The sequence below is a fragment of the Thunnus albacares genome, chromosome 7 (assembly GCF_914725855.1).
Source record: "Thunnus albacares chromosome 7, fThuAlb1.1, whole genome shotgun sequence".
NCBI lineage: Eukaryota > Metazoa > Chordata > Actinopteri > Scombriformes > Scombridae > Thunnus > Thunnus albacares.
Window position 1 is genome coordinate 6,314,661 of NC_058112.1, and position 15,892 is coordinate 6,330,552.

Below are 15,892 nucleotides of genomic sequence, written 5' to 3' on the forward strand. Positions count from 1 at the left end.
ACTGCATTTCCCAGAGATCACCGCTTTTGGCACTATTTTCCTGTCTCTTTTGCCAAGGTGGCCATTGGAGATAATCCTCACTTATCAGCTGTGTTTGTTCCAAAGAAGCTGGAAATGTAAAACACACCGCTCCCCCCCACCTCCCCACCCCCTCACATCCTATTGTACCACTGGGTAAGTCTTACCTTTAGTTTGGACTGAAACTCCCTGGATTTTCTTCTGGCTAAGACCTGGATATGACTGGATACCTGGAAGAGAGGAGATGGGAGGAGAGGAGAGGAGAAGAGAGGAGAGGAGAGGAGAGGAGAGGAGAGGAGAGGAGAAGAGAGGAGAGGAGAGGAGAGGAGAGGAGAGGAGAGGAGAGGAGAGGAGAGGAGAGGAGAGGAGAAGAGAGGAGAGGAGAGGAGAGGGCAAAAGGAAGGGGGGTGCATGGTAGAGAGAGGAGGAAGGACCAAACAGTGAGTTGCCATGGTTATGAAAGGACTGTTGCCACACTGGAAGAGCACACACACACACACACACACACACACACACACACACACACACAGACACACACACACACAAACACACACTACTCCCCTGACAACAGTGAATAGACCCATCTATGCACATCTTTTGAGAGCGAAAAGACACCTGGGAACACAGGCCAAGAACTGAGATACTAATACTACACTACATACAGATGGTGCCACTTTCTGTATTGTTCAAAAAAACCTAAACAAATGTTTTTCAGTGGGTCAACTGTACTATGTGAATGAAAAATAACAGTAAACATGCTGTTATTGAACAGCACACAAGCCCTTTTATACTGTACACTGTAAATGCATCTGCTATATCCATTATATACAGTCTGACCTCCAAACCAGCCTACTTGTGCGGGTATGAACTTCAGTAGCTTAAACCAAAGAAAGAACATCATTTTCAAATCACCTTGACAGTCAGTGACATCAGTGGCAGTCAGTAAAGTATTTTCTGCATAGACAGCAATGTAACAATATGTCATTTTCTGAACTTATATGGTTGACATAACATTGCAAAAATAGCTTAGCTGCTAACAGTAGCCAGTTACTAAAGCTAATACCTTCATTGTTTTACTTGACCCTTGCTATTAGCACAAAGAAGTAGCCATTTTTGGTTGTTATCGTAACAGTAAGCGCAACAGTGTTTCCTTTATTTATGTGAGTGGACAACCTGATTAAAAAAAGATTTCTTATGTCGTCCTTTGATATGTTTTGGGTGGAAATGCAAGTAGAACATGCAGAATGACAACAATGAGAACAGAGAGCTAAAGTAAAACTGGAACATCCATATTCTGTTCCAGAAATCTGTAGTTTTTTGTATGTACAAATAAATTCTTGCTTTGTTAAATTCATGAAGAGTTCAAATTCCAACCTCACTTCCTATATAAACTACTTATCTATCTGAAAATATGGAGGAAACTATAAGAAACCCACTACGAGAAAGTGCATCAACTCAGAAACTAGGGACTCTCTTTTCAGAGGTTAGCTTGTGAATGCAACGCTTTTTTAAAGCTAATTCTCAACTCTCAGTTTTCAGAGCTTTGCTAAACACAAATATTATCTCTGTAGCTCTTGACTCGTTTGTGTATATTTTCAGGTAAAGTGTTGGTTGCAACCACAGAAAACCAAGACAAAATATTAGCATGCTAATCATGCTGCGGTGTCATAGTGAGCATCTGATTGCAGTGTTTGTGATAAATGCTGCTGTATGTTCTCAGCTGTACTTTCTGTATTTTCTCAGCTGACACTGGATTGTATTGTTTTTCTTCTATAAAAACAGGAAATATCAAGATTGTTGCAAAAACCACAGCTATGATGTGATTTTCCCTTTAAAGATACACTGGGCAGTGGAGCGCAGTGGCGGCCTCTAATGGAAAGAAGACGTAACTGTTTGAACTTTTGAAAATTACCAAATTTCAAGGTAAAATAACATCGGTTAACCAAATTTCTCACGATAACTACATAAGAGCCCCTTCAATGAGTTTACTTTTCTGCAATGGAGAAAATCGACCAGTTCATATCTTAACAAGTGCAGCTTTAAAAATTTCATGTGATTATCTTTTTTTTTTGCCCAAACTTCACTGTTAACGATTACAGTTCAGCTTTTCAACCATTCTTTTCACCACTGCAGTTGGCACCATGTTCCTCATTACATCTGTATAATATGATATGCTGTGATGCATACTGTAGACAGAATGATTGGATTTAATGCACATTTCCATTATTACCTGTTTCCTCGTCCGCGTCTTGCCTGTTCGGAGTTTTATGTATCTGGCTATCAGCTCATTCCGACCTGGTGGACAAAGATACAGAATACACACTGATGAAACATTATGCATGCTGTTTTCTGTGCACACATACACACACATAACATAACGGTATTTGATCTATCTTTCTTTCTCACAGGCAATCACAAGCAGAAATCATATGACCCTGACAAACAACTTAGTGCCTGATTTAGTGCTGTTGACCCAGCGACCCTGTGACGTGCAGTTTCACATAGTAGCGCTGTAATCACCGATACCCCTGTTGAGCCCTCCACACACACACACACACACACACACACACACACACACACACACACACACAAAATCACACACGCCATGGCCCTGAATACACATGACCCAACAATACAGGCATTCATGCAGACCGGCCGTCCCCTGATTAAAGGAACCAGCAGGCCAGCTGTACCCATGCTTACGTGTGTGCACATACGCGCACACACATAGACACACACACACACGCTTACAATGCTGAATAATTCAACCCATTGAATGGGGAGCACAGCAGACTCAGCATGACCTGGCTAGTATAGATTAGTGAGGGTGAGGGAGACCGAGAGAGAAAAGAAGCATAAAACCACTGCGTTACATCCAGAAAACTGTGACAGAGAAGTGTTGATGTGTGTGTGTGTGTTTATATGACAGATTAGAATAGATTCCCAGTGTTGCACTGCAATTGCTTCTAAAGTCTGACCAGGTTAAGACTTTAGTCCTAAGTCCTCATAATTTAAAGACGGCAGTTAGCTTTAAACATTTAGTGAAGTTATGTAATTTGATTGTTATTTTGTTTGTTAACAAACAAATCTGGGGCTCTGTGGCTTCGTTTGGTTCAGTTTGGTTTGTCTCCTGGCCTGCTTTCTGTTCCGACCAAGTGGAAAACCAAAGTCAGGCCAGCTGGCCAACTGATGGTCAAGATCAGCACAAAGCCAAACCTCTACACACTACCCAAATGGCTCACAACAATAGCCCTAACTAACTAGCAGATGGTGTGTGTGCATATGTGTATGTGTGTGTGTGTGTGTGTGTGTGTTCTGACCAATCCCACTCTCACTGAGATAGGGAGCTTAGACTGATAAAATCTACAGCTCCCCATGCAGGTGTTTTCCTTCTAGCAGTCAAAAGCTGCGACTGACGACAGCACACACGCAAACACACACACGCATGCATGTATATACATGCATGAGTGCCAACACACACACACACACACACACATACATACACACACACACACACACACATACACACACAAACGCTCAGAGTGAGTCCTGGCTGCGGAGGCTGACATCTGACTCCAGAGGGGCCAGCTGGTCTTTCTAGGAGGCTTAACGGTGAATTATCATCCTTCACTAACCCTGCGGCACACATCCCTCGCCCTCCCTCTTCCTCAAATACTCTCCAGCACACACACACACACACACACACACACACACACACACGCACAAACGCACACACACCCTTCCCTCCCTCCTTCACTCTGTCCATCCATCCTCTGTTCTGGCTGTTCCCTTTTTCCCCTCCTCTGTCCCTCTTGTAGTGAATGGGCTTCCCTTCTGCTCCCTCCCTCTTCCTCTCTCTGTCTCCCTCTCTACTTGCCCAGTGAAAGACTTCAAGGCCAAAGTCAGATGGTCATTAACCATGACGAACAGAAGCACCCCTGACCCCCCTCTCCTCTCTATCTCCAGGCTGAAACGACTCTGCATGCAAGCAGATATTAAGGGAGACGACACACTCAAAAAACAGATTTCACATGTTAAGTTTTGTGATTTTAGACTATTCAGTGAAGACTTGGAGTGAGGATTTACTAATGGAGAGAAAAAAAGAGCCAGAAACTTGTAAGATTATGATACAATCAAGAAGTGACTCCATTTACAGTAGATGAGAAACTAACATTTGATCACAAATTCTGATTGAAACGCCATTAACCCATCAAGCATTTGAGCAAGGCAGCAGGCACGTCAACACCACGCTGCTAATAAGATCTGCCACTTGATTTGGCGTTGAGAGAACACAGAAAAACCTGTCAGACTGAGTAAGCAAACAAAATTTGCAGCTTTATGTACTTTCATGTGCACAGAAATATTTTCTTTTCTTTTTCCTGTCCTCTAAAAAAGCATTGCTACAGTTTACAGTCGCTCGCCACCCTCACTTAGCAGGGTGATTAAGAGCTTCAGCTGCTTAATAGAATAGCTGGAAAACCCTTTCAGAGTAGGGTCAAAGCCTCGCTGATTGCGCTCGCTAATAAGGCTGCAGCGGAGTGGTGTGTATTGTTGTGTACCCTGGGAAGACCTCAGAGACCACAGGGGCCGAACTCTGGCCCAGAGCCTGGCTTCACTAATGCTGAGTAGGAGTTTGTGCTTGTTACAACATCCACAGGACGATTCAGTGTTTTTAGGTGGCAAGCCCCGAGATCTCCGTTCATCGGTTTGCTCTCCATCTGTTGCAGCAGTGCACCTCCTGAAGATCATCTGTCAGATCACAGCGTTGACCACTGTGACGTTCTTTTTTTTTTTATTAAGGTTTCTCTAGGTGGTGCTCTTCTCAGCCTCGATCACGGAATCACCACTGGTCTTGCTGGTAAGCTGCCAGTTTCTTTCAAGAGTAACTAAACCCTGGATATCTTTTGCTGCCAGATGATGTCACCTGCAGAGTGACATCATCACCACCTGTTGCACTCTCTGGGGGTGAGTGTGGCATCATGTATAATTGATATAATAAAAGTTATATAATATATAATAAAAAATTATAATAATAAAGTATATCTGTTGGTCATTTCATTACGTTGTGGAATAATGTTAACTTCAGGCGCAATCAATCTGTATTTATTATTTCCACCTTGATGAAGACCCTGACTATGCAAGACTAAACAAAAGCTTTTAAAATATGTTTTCTTTTCCATCTTCTCTTCTGATCTTCAGGAGCATCTGCCCAGAAATTAACTGTGCGTGATACTGTTGGAGGCCTCTGCATTCTTTTATGGCTTGGTATGATTTGCAAATTTTAAATATCAGTATACAATACCAGAGTTTCCAGAACAATACCAAAACAATCTGTTTCTGATAGTTTTGCTGATATTAGTTTTTTCTGATATTAATGTGTTTTAACCCTTTTTTATTTAAAGGATCAGTGTGTAAGACTTAGTGGCATCCTCCCCTCCCCCTCCCCTTCCAAGTGTGTAGGGGCACCTACGGTCGCGAAAAACGCAAAAGGCCCTCTCTAGAGCATATGTATCGGTTTGTCTGTTCTGGGCTACTGTAGAAATGGCGGTGCAACATGCAACAATGGATCAAATGTCTGTGTGATGTGAAATGTCTCACTTGTAGAGACAATTATCACCCAACTCTGCAGTTCCCTTTAAAAGCCCCATGAAATTAAAAATAAATTTTCCCAGTTTTAATCCTGTGTCCTTGTGTTAATTGTTCATTCATCTCGTTATATGCCAAATATTTGTCCAAAAACAAACTGTTTTCCTCTTCTTGTAAAACAGTTTCAAATTGATGACTCATCCTGTACTCAGGGGCTTTTACAAAAGTTCATCCAATCAAATGTGACTTTTTGCCAGTAGCTAGCCACACCGGTCATATAAAACCACACCTCACCATTTGTAGGTCATAGTAGCTAACAGAGCAATATGGAGAGAGACAGGAAAAGGCTGAGGTCATCCTCCTCCTGGTTTAACAAAAGGTAGGGGAAGTGTGTGTGGAGCCAACAGCTCTGTTTCTCTCTAGCAGTCCAATCAAATGCAGAGGATTTGATTTCAATCCCTCTCGTAACTGTACACTGCTCAAATATTCTGTTTCACTGGGAAATACGTCACAGTACAGAAGCTAAAGACACTCTAACCTCTGTTTCATGGGGCCTTTAAGTGTCTTTCAGCTCATTGTTTTGGTTTTTGGGACCGTAACTTTATTGTTTTGGTTTAGTTACTATGCTCTCACCAACCTCATTTCCAGACGCAACAGGCAGCTGTTTTCAGCATTTAGCAGGTGGAGACAAAAACGGAGCTAAAAGGAAAATATTAAACTCTAAATGAATGATAATGTTGCTGCTGTAAGTGTTGTTAGACAACTGTTTCCAAACACGTATCAACTTTATGAGGTGATAATATGTCGATGTTGTGTTTACAGCTTGCTGTGCTGCCCCCAAGTGGCCACAAAAATCATAGGAATCCAAGTTTAATAAAGTATGCTAAACTGCTCAATGCATTTTCCTAAATAAAATATAATCTTAAGCTTAGATTAGGAAATTTCTGATCAAAGAATCAGAAAACAAGCCTAAAAAAATAGAAGAAAGAATTCACGTTGTAAAGTAGCCAAAAAAACCCACATTTTTTTAGAGACAAATTTTCATTGAAAGGAAATATAGGTAAGATTTGTGCACTATGGTGAGAAATTATTTCAATAATTCTATACTGGATGTACTGTATGTATGTGCTGTGGCCTACACAGACTACCTCCATTACTATTCACAGTATGTTGTAGCCTTCTGTCATACATCTGTTTTGAACATGTCCCTGTACAACGGCTTAAGAGACAGCGAAGGTTCAATACCAATTAAATGACTTTCATATCCCTCCAGTAGATCCATATGATGTGTCTTTAGGGGACAAAGCCACTGGCTATTACATTGTACCACTGCTGTACCTTTTCCAAGGATAATAGCGCTATTATTCACCTTTTCATTCTCTCTCTCCCTTTTATACACATCCATTTATAATTTTTTTTACGCTTTTCAACCACTAAGTTCATCCCGCTACTTTTCCACATTTTCCTTCTTCTTTTCTTTTTCAGCCCATTTCCCTGCAGCCAGTGGGGGACCCACATAGGTCCTTAATCATCAGATATTACCTCTTTCTTTTCTGTAGAGAAACTCACCTTATTTTACCTTTAATGTAATGCTCTAGGAAAACACAAAGCCACCATTAATGACTGAATGAATGAGGTTTGCTTTGAATAACACAGACTAAAATGCCAAGTTTTTAAGTAATCCCAAAATTGTGTGCAGATGGTATGTTGCTAGAAAAAACATGACTTACGCATTGTGCTTTTTTCTTTCAAATGAATGAATATGGTTCTTAAAAGTCAAAGGAACAAGCATGCACGAATAAAAATGTGAGCCTGTCCTATTCTGTTCACATCATGAGCCAAAAATAAGAGCAAACTAGATGCTGTTTCATAATTCTGGTTTGCACAGATGTTCTAGTAACGATTAAAACCCCCTGGTCTCTATGCCAAACGCTGCTCATCCCTTCTCGATATTTCGCCTTTCCTGCTCTGCCTCTGAAAACAGACACTGTCTAACTCAATTAGGTCAGTGTGATAGACGTGTCAACAACCTGAACACAAAGTCAACAGGGTAAACAAACAGCACTGAACATGCCACCGAGGCAGAGAACAGAATGAGAACATAGAGACTGATTGATCGGCAACTGATCAATACAAAGGAGGAGTGACTTTTGTACGTCAGCATTTTAGGCCTGTTGTGGTGTGTTCCAACATGAGAACAAGTACACTACATGGCTAAATGTATATGGAAACCCTTGCCTTATACTGTTGTGTACTTGTGGTCTGGGGGCCTCTTCATGCTACAGCATACAATATCTTAGTCATCAGTTTGCTTCCAACTTTATGGCAAGATATTTTGGAAAGCCCTTTCCTTCTCATTTTCATTTTTTAAGCTGCATAAGCTTTTTTTCTTTTTTTCTCCTAAATGGGTGGCAGCACAACAAGCTGTAAACTTAACATAAACGTATTATCTATCACCTTATAAAGTTGATGTTGCAAACATGTTAGCAAACAGATGCCTACATATACATTCAGCAGACACTGTGAAACATTAGGATTAGCATTTATTTGGACTCACCTGGTAAATGCAAGCCCAATATTCAATCTCCTTTTAGCTTTGGTTTGGTTTCCACCAACTCCTGAGGAAAATATCTGGCTTTTAAATGCTAAGTGCTCTACTGTGTTCACCAGCTAGTCACTAACTTTGTCTGTCTGACATTTGGTGCTGGGCAGGTGGCGTGTGGTGGGTTTATCAGAGCATTTTCACTACAAACAGCTGCCTGCTGCTGCTACTGCTACCGGAAACAAGGTTGATGTTAAAATGCTCCATAGAGCTGAGGGGAAATGCAAAGTCAGGTGATAATTCTCTGTGGGTTTGTCACCACAAGCAACCCCTTTCACATTCACACTCACTTTTTTCCATTGTTAATATAAAAATGTTGATCAGTGCCGCTTTACAGAGATGGTTTTCCGAGTTTGGTGTGGACGAATTGCACAGAGCCCTGACCTCCGCCCAATCAAACACCTTTGGGATGAATTTGAACACAGACTGTACGCAAGGCTGCTCAGCATCCACGCCCAACCTCACTGCTGCTCTTGATACTGAATGATAGTTGTTCAGCAAACACATATGATTCAAATGTTTGGGAAACACATGATTCCACATACTTATATAGTACGTGTATAAATCCATCAAGGTCAAGGCAAGACTTCATCAAGTGTGTACAGGGAAAGAAAAGTATCTGGGATCCTTATTTATTACTCAGAAGCCCAAAACTCAAGCAGTATCATAAAGAAATCACTAGAGAGCACTCTGCATACGGAGAGAGATAGAAAAAGAAAAAAAAACAGAGTGAAAGAGAGAGGGAGGGAGGTGCAGCTGGTGGCAGCCAGAGGACCATCTGTTCATCACTCTATTAGTTCACACACACAAATATATACTCTCTCTCTCAGTGTCACACTCATTCTCAGACACATCCACATGATGCGCCTATAGCACGCCTCTATTTCCTCTCTTTTACAGTTGATCTTTCTTCCCTGTGTCTCTGCCACTTGATGCCCTGTGAGGCAGCCCTCACACACACACACACACACACAGTAATTCTCACAGTCTGACACACCGCAGTTTCAACAGCTCTGCCAATCACTGGATGTGTTTATAACACTTTGCAGTGATGTCACAGTCTACCACAACACGCTGTGTGAATTAGTGACAAACAATTAAGATTATCTGCACTCTTCAAGTATGGTGCGTCACTATAGATATGAACAAACAAGCGACCTCTGCTGTGCAATGTAACTTAGCCTCATTCAAATTCTTTTTCTTTGGTGTCAAATATTAGTGAGGAGGGAAATATTGTGGTTGTTTAAACGATTTATCAATCTATCAAAAATTAATTGTCAGGAATTTTGATAACTGATGACAAAGAATTACTGGTTAGCTTTTCAAAAGTGACAATTTGGTGTTTCCTGTATTTTATATAATTATAAATTGAATATCTTTGCTACTGTTGGTTGAATAAAACAAAAAATTTGAAGGCGTCGTTATGTGCAGTCCTACATGACAAAGTGAAAGTTCCCTCTTTTCCTTTGACCATCACTCACCATACATCTTTCCTTCATCTGACAGTATAATCTTCCTCCTTCCACAGGGCGGGTAGATGGCCAGTGCTTCCTGGAAGCTCTGCTCGATGTCGGGGCTCCAGACCCCCTCAGGGTCCCCATCCATGGTCTTGTCCCCTCCTGAGTCACTCAGTCTGTCCATGTCCTCCCCTGGACTCTCACTGCCACTCCAGCTACTGCGGTCCATACTGGCAGCTAATGTTAACTAGCCGGCGTGTGCTCAGGGCTAATGCTTGTATTGCCAAGTATGTGACGTGATCAAAGCTAAAGATAAACTTTGGCTAATGTTGATACTAATGTCAGTAAATAGCTGCAGCCAGCTGCAGAAAACTAGAAACTGAATGCTACTGCTAACTGTTGCTTTAGCCTCAAATGCTAACTGCCAAAAATAACACTGAAGTGGCTGGTAGACTGTAGACAAGTCAGCAAGGTCCAAACTCCAGGTCCAATCAGCAGGATCCCTATAAAAACCAGACAAAAATAGAAAATTATATCAGTATTGCATTAATTAAAGTTGTGCACAACAACTTTACATGGGTCGCTCCAATATTAGCTCCATACTAGTTGCCATGCTCTTAGCTACTGAAGTTTGAACACTTAAGCATTAAACTCTGGCCTTATGTGAAACCACAAGTAAAAGCTTTTAGATGTAACAAAATTTCTCTTTCATTGTAAAAACATGGTACAGTTTTGTTTCAAAGTATCTCGTGACTGATTAAATGTATCGCTGCGACACAATACAGAAGGACGCGACACAGGTCAAAGTTTCAGAGCTTCACAAGACAAACTGTCTGGTGAGATTGTGGCGAAAGGCTAAATGAATGAATGAATATCTGATGTCAGTTAGTAAGCTTTCTCATTGTTCACTCTTGAATTTTGATTTTCCATTTGCAGTACAGATGTGATCACCACAACACAGAATTTCATTTCAGAAAACAGGGCAAATATAATAGAAACTGCTCATTCTTCTCTCTGTGCAGCCAATTTTGTGATTCACGTTAATATTAAGTATGTATTTTACCAAGAAAATATTTTCTAGTGCAGCTTTAACTTCTGATGAAGATGTTGTAGGTCTGTCTCCCAGCTCCTAGAGGCAAATTATTGCTTCTTTTCATGGAGGGAATTGCCTATTATGTTAAAAATGTTGTAGTAGCCCAACATCAAATCCACATGCACATAAGTGGAGCAAGTGAATGAGAGACAGACAGAGACCACTACTACACACAGCTAGTCACAGATTTAAGGAAAAAAACTGAAGGGGCTCGCCAGCTGCCTACAATTCTTCTAAAATCCCCCACGGTAAACAGCAGGGTTGGCGCAGTGCACACCACACTCACACACAAACATATGTACACACACACACACACACACACTCACACACACACAAACACAATTACAGTGCCAGCTCCTTGGGCGAACACATGTCATTTTGTCTGGTCTTCTACTGTTCACACTTCCCATGCTCTGTCCCTTGCCACAGCCTGCACAAGCCTGCAGTGTGAAGTGCGAAGTGTATGTCAGCGTGTGTGTGTGTGTGTGTGTGTGTGTGTGTGCCTGGCTAATTTTAACACAATTGCACTTGAGAGTGTGCACGCGCACACATGCAACTGAAGCATGTAAAGCAGCAGGCAACATTTTGGACACATTTTAACCTCATCCACACACTTGAGCTCAGCTCAACACTTTTTTAACACCTGGGGACAAACACTGCGAGGCCGCATGAAAACATCCGTTGGCTTAGACTCACAGGCATGTGTAATGAATGGGATCTGCTGGTTTTTACTAGAGTTTGTCCTCTGGTTCTTCCCTCCGTGCTTATTCTATTCCTGTTTCCTCTCCAACTTCCCACCCTTGCTTTCTTCCCCTCTTCCCTCCTGCCCTCCCCCGGCAGTATTCCATTCAAACAAGAATTCATTCATTCAGCAGGCTGTATGGTTGGTGCCATGCCACTGGTCCGACGGCCCATTATTCCGAAACCCCAATAGTTCGAAAAACTTTCCATTGGACCGAAAGCCCATTAGTCCGATGGTCCGTTACCCCGAAAACAAAAGCCCACTGCTCCGAAGGCCCGTTGCTCCGAAAATATACACTCTCCCTGCAGTTTTTTGCCCTTAATATCTTTGTGTATTCTGACATGCAAATGCAAAAATACCAATTACAAAATGCTTGCTTTTCAGTGCATTTAGTGCATACTAACCCAATTCCTAACCCAAGAGACGACAGAGGTAGCCTAATCAAAACGCCTAACCATAAATAATGGCAGTGCGTCCGCCCCCCCACCCCCTCCGATTCAGCACCATGGACCGGCAGTTACTGGCAATGCCGGAGTGTGTATTTTCGGAGCAATGGGCCTTCAGAGCAATGGGCGTCAGGATAACGGGCCATCGGACTAATAGGCAGTCCCCATATGGTTGAGCACTAAGAGCAGAACTTATTTCTTCTACATTGAGTGTGAGTAAGTGTGTACATATGCAGCTGTGTGCTCAAGTGACACAACCATAGACATTTTTCAAACTACTCCTGCAGCTTAACCCAATTCTCTGCTGTCTTTCTATGAGCTCATTATGTACCAAACAATCAACATTTCATCAAAATGTGGCAAAGTATGCTACATTCATTTGAGCTTTGGAGGTTAAAGTAGAGCGACAGCATGACACGTTGACAGATACGACACAATGAAACTTTTAAAGCCTGCTGAGGTGAGTTTTTGATTGTGTCAATTTATCCCAGAGTTTTAAGGCTGCACTAATCAATATTTTATGTAAACAATGGCTAAAATGTCTATGTGTAATATAGAAACTCAGTCCTTATTAACCTTGTTTCTAGCTAGGGCAAGCTATCCACCCAGAACCCATTATCAGACGAGATTAGCATTTAGCAACTTAAGAGTTGGTAGAGACCAAAACAGAGCTAAAGGGACACTGAATATTGAACATTCATCAGGTAAACAGAAACATAACTGCCTGTGTCTGCTGGATGTGCAATTTTTGCTAACATGTGGGCCACCGTTTTATAGGGTGAAGTCGGTGTTATGAATCCCTTCAGAAAAAACGCAAAACAAACAGGAAATAAGGATTGCAGGTCAGGAGCTTTAAGATTAGGATAGGCCTATGTAGAGAATTTCTTCTTCACATGATCTAGAACGTTCTGCATTTTACTTCAGATCCATTCACAAAACATTTGACCTCTATGAAGAACTATGCTGAAGCAATGACAATGAACCACTTACGTTCAGATTCAATGGGCTTTAAATTCCAACAGCTATTCTGTCTCTATTGTATCTACAGCACTCAGCAGCAATATATTTTTTTTATCACAATGCAACAGCCTTCAAACACCAAACTCTGTCTGAGTAAAAGCTAGTATTATCACTGCTCTACATGTGGGTGCCATGAAATTTCAACACTGTACTGAAGGTCATAGAGTACAGTAAATAATTGTATGTCATTTATAACAGAAAGTGGAATTGAACTTTAAATATCGCTGCAATGTTTAAATCGCACAGTACATAAGCAGATGAGTTTCAACATCATATAATAGGAAAACTGACCCTGGGTTCTGAACTGCTATACAGTGCAGTATGTAGTAATATCCACAACAGTCTCTTCACGTTCTAATAGATATCATAGTTGTATGTATGATTTTTATTATGATTTAGTTATTAGGAAGTAATTGAAGTGGGTGGCTGGAGCTTCATTCTCCACAAGCCGAACCAGAGAGCACATTCAAATACACTGGAGCCGGTTGCATCAGCTCTTCGTAACTTCAAATTTCATTAGTTCAAAAGGTCAAAGCCTAGTTATAACGCATGCATTAACTAAAATGAGATTATGCATCATGACATTAAAACAGGCTGCCCACACAAACTAGCCTACTTCAACAGAAAATAGATGTTACTCAATATCTACACCTACAAACTGCCCTAGCAACTTAAGGAACTAACTGAACCAAATGACAAAAGTAACATTAGCTTGCTAATATAAAATTTGTTTTGACTAGTGATCATATGAAAAATGGTTGACATATCTGACCTGACACTTGATGAAAATGCTGTTGAATTTTAAATTTATTACATTTCAGAAAACACGACACAACTTGCCTCAAATTATGAAATGCTATGCTAATAACGTTAGCTAACATAATTTGATTTTTCCCACTCATTTTAAACTGCATGAATACAACTTCTGAAACACATATTTCTACGTGTATGCAGATATAAGCAAAATAAAGTAATGCGTACATTTTTTAAGAATTGCCAATTAAGTTTAATAAGTTATTTTGGGAAGCTAATGCTAATGTTTTAAGGATTTAAGGAAACCTGATTCAGTAAATCACTTGTTTGAAATTAGTAACTATATCAAGGACTTTCCATACAAACTTAGCAATGGATTTATGAAGAGCTGGTAGAACTCTATCCTGATTATTAATTAGAATGATGTCACTGCCATGAATGTGCCATGGGACTGTAATGAATCTGTAGCTGCTTATAATGATGAAAATCAGGAATGAGTGGGTGGAAGAGAAGTGAAGAAAAGAGAAGAAAAGAAGAGAAGAGATGAGATTTCGGGGTTAATAGATAAACTATAGTGAAGCTCATGAGATGTGAGCATGAGAGGGGCCCAGTAGCAGATGGACGCTGGAGAGAGACATTAGTCACACAACAATCAACTCTGACTACTGGGCTACTCCTCTGCACCCCGGGTACCCCTCCTCCTCTCTGTGTGTGTCTCTCTGTCACCAGGCAGGCCCGGGCCACTCCAGCCAGGACAGCAGGCTTCATGGTGTCAGTGCCAGCCCTCAGGAGAACACACACGGGGCATACAGCCACAATCCTGCAGCTGCCTTGGACCCTCATGCTCTCCCTCTGTGTTGCTTTTCTTCCTCTTTCACTTCTTTCTTACAGCACTACTGGCTTCCACCACATGCCAGCTACATGTATATGTTTGTGTGCATGTAATTTGCATGGCTCAAAGCCTCCATAGTCTTAAAAGCAGACCAGTGAGGTTTTAATTAAATGAAAATGATGTTCGAGTGTCTGCATTACCAGAGGGACCTGTGTGTGTGTTTGTGTGTGTGTGTGTGTGTGTGTGCATGTGTGTGTGTGTGTGTCAGCAGGGGGTCCTGTTGGTATACAAGTTGACTGTGTTATCTCAAGCTAGTCAGTTCCCTTCACTCGTTCTTCTATTGGACCACTCGACGGCATCTGTTTTAACTGCTTCCAACATGCACACACACACACATGCGCGCGCACACACACAAACACACAGGTTTTATACAAGAGGATTTTCTCATAATCCTCAAAGCAAACATTGTTCCACTTTACAATGTTTTGCCATGTTTTAATGGTCCCTTAAGGCTGAAATGGAATTATTCTGCATCTGAGGTGATATTTCTTGTTTCTCGTTAATTCTTATGGATCAAGGACCATCCGGCACACCGCTCATTTTTTACTTGTGTGCAAATGTGACTAAAGCTTTCAATATCTGAACAGATTCAGGGGTGCTTCATTTATCTTGCCGCTTTAACAGCCTCCACAACGGACACATCATTTGCAAGGTAAGATCACTCAGGTATGCCTCATGTTATTCAAACAGTCAGAATGTTTTTAAGTATATGATTTCAACAAGGGCTGGTGTGCTGTCTGTCCCTGAACTCACCGGTCACTATGGGAACAAATCTGACATACATAAAATAGATTTCTCCTTTCTCTTTTTCTACATTAATTTGTATAGTATTTTACGTGGTGTGTCTATGCAACAAATGTGCATTAAGATCTATTTTATGTGTATTTCTCTGTTGTAGGGCTGGACAATACTCTGAAATAATTACATTCATTTGTTTTATGATATGAAAATATCTACATTTTTTATTACAACATGCAGAAAAAGTTTATTTTTAGTCAAAAAGTAACATAGATAACAAAAAAACAAAACATGTCTATAGAATCTGTGACAGAACCAGTTGGGTTGGGTTCATTTGGGAGTAAAGAAAACAAGCCCCAAAATATTTCAAGTCTTAAATTTACCCTGTGGAGTAAACAAACTAATTTACTGTATGTTTACATTCAGAGTTTACTCACCAAAATGCACAGTTCTTATCTGATTTTTTGAGTATTTTAAATCCTAAATTTCTAACATCCATGTCTGCTTGCAGTTTTCTTCTTCTCTGCCATTGTTGATGCATTGCT

General features: G+C 41.0%; 1 protein-coding gene across 1 annotated transcript in view; it reads right to left on the reverse strand.

Moving 5' to 3' along the window:
* tead1a (TEA domain family member 1a) overlaps nucleotides 1–15,892 on the reverse strand; it is a 45,862-nt gene that overhangs the window by 19,564 nt on the left and 10,406 nt on the right. The window contains exons 2-4 of the mRNA XM_044357066.1: nucleotides 9,688–10,166; nucleotides 2,249–2,313; nucleotides 186–248 (exon numbers count right to left, since the gene is read on the reverse strand). Coding sequence (XP_044213001.1) covers nucleotides 186–248; nucleotides 2,249–2,313; nucleotides 9,688–9,892 — 333 coding nt within the window. The 5' untranslated portion in view covers nucleotides 9,893–10,166. The remainder of the gene's footprint in view (nucleotides 1–185; nucleotides 249–2,248; nucleotides 2,314–9,687; nucleotides 10,167–15,892) is intronic.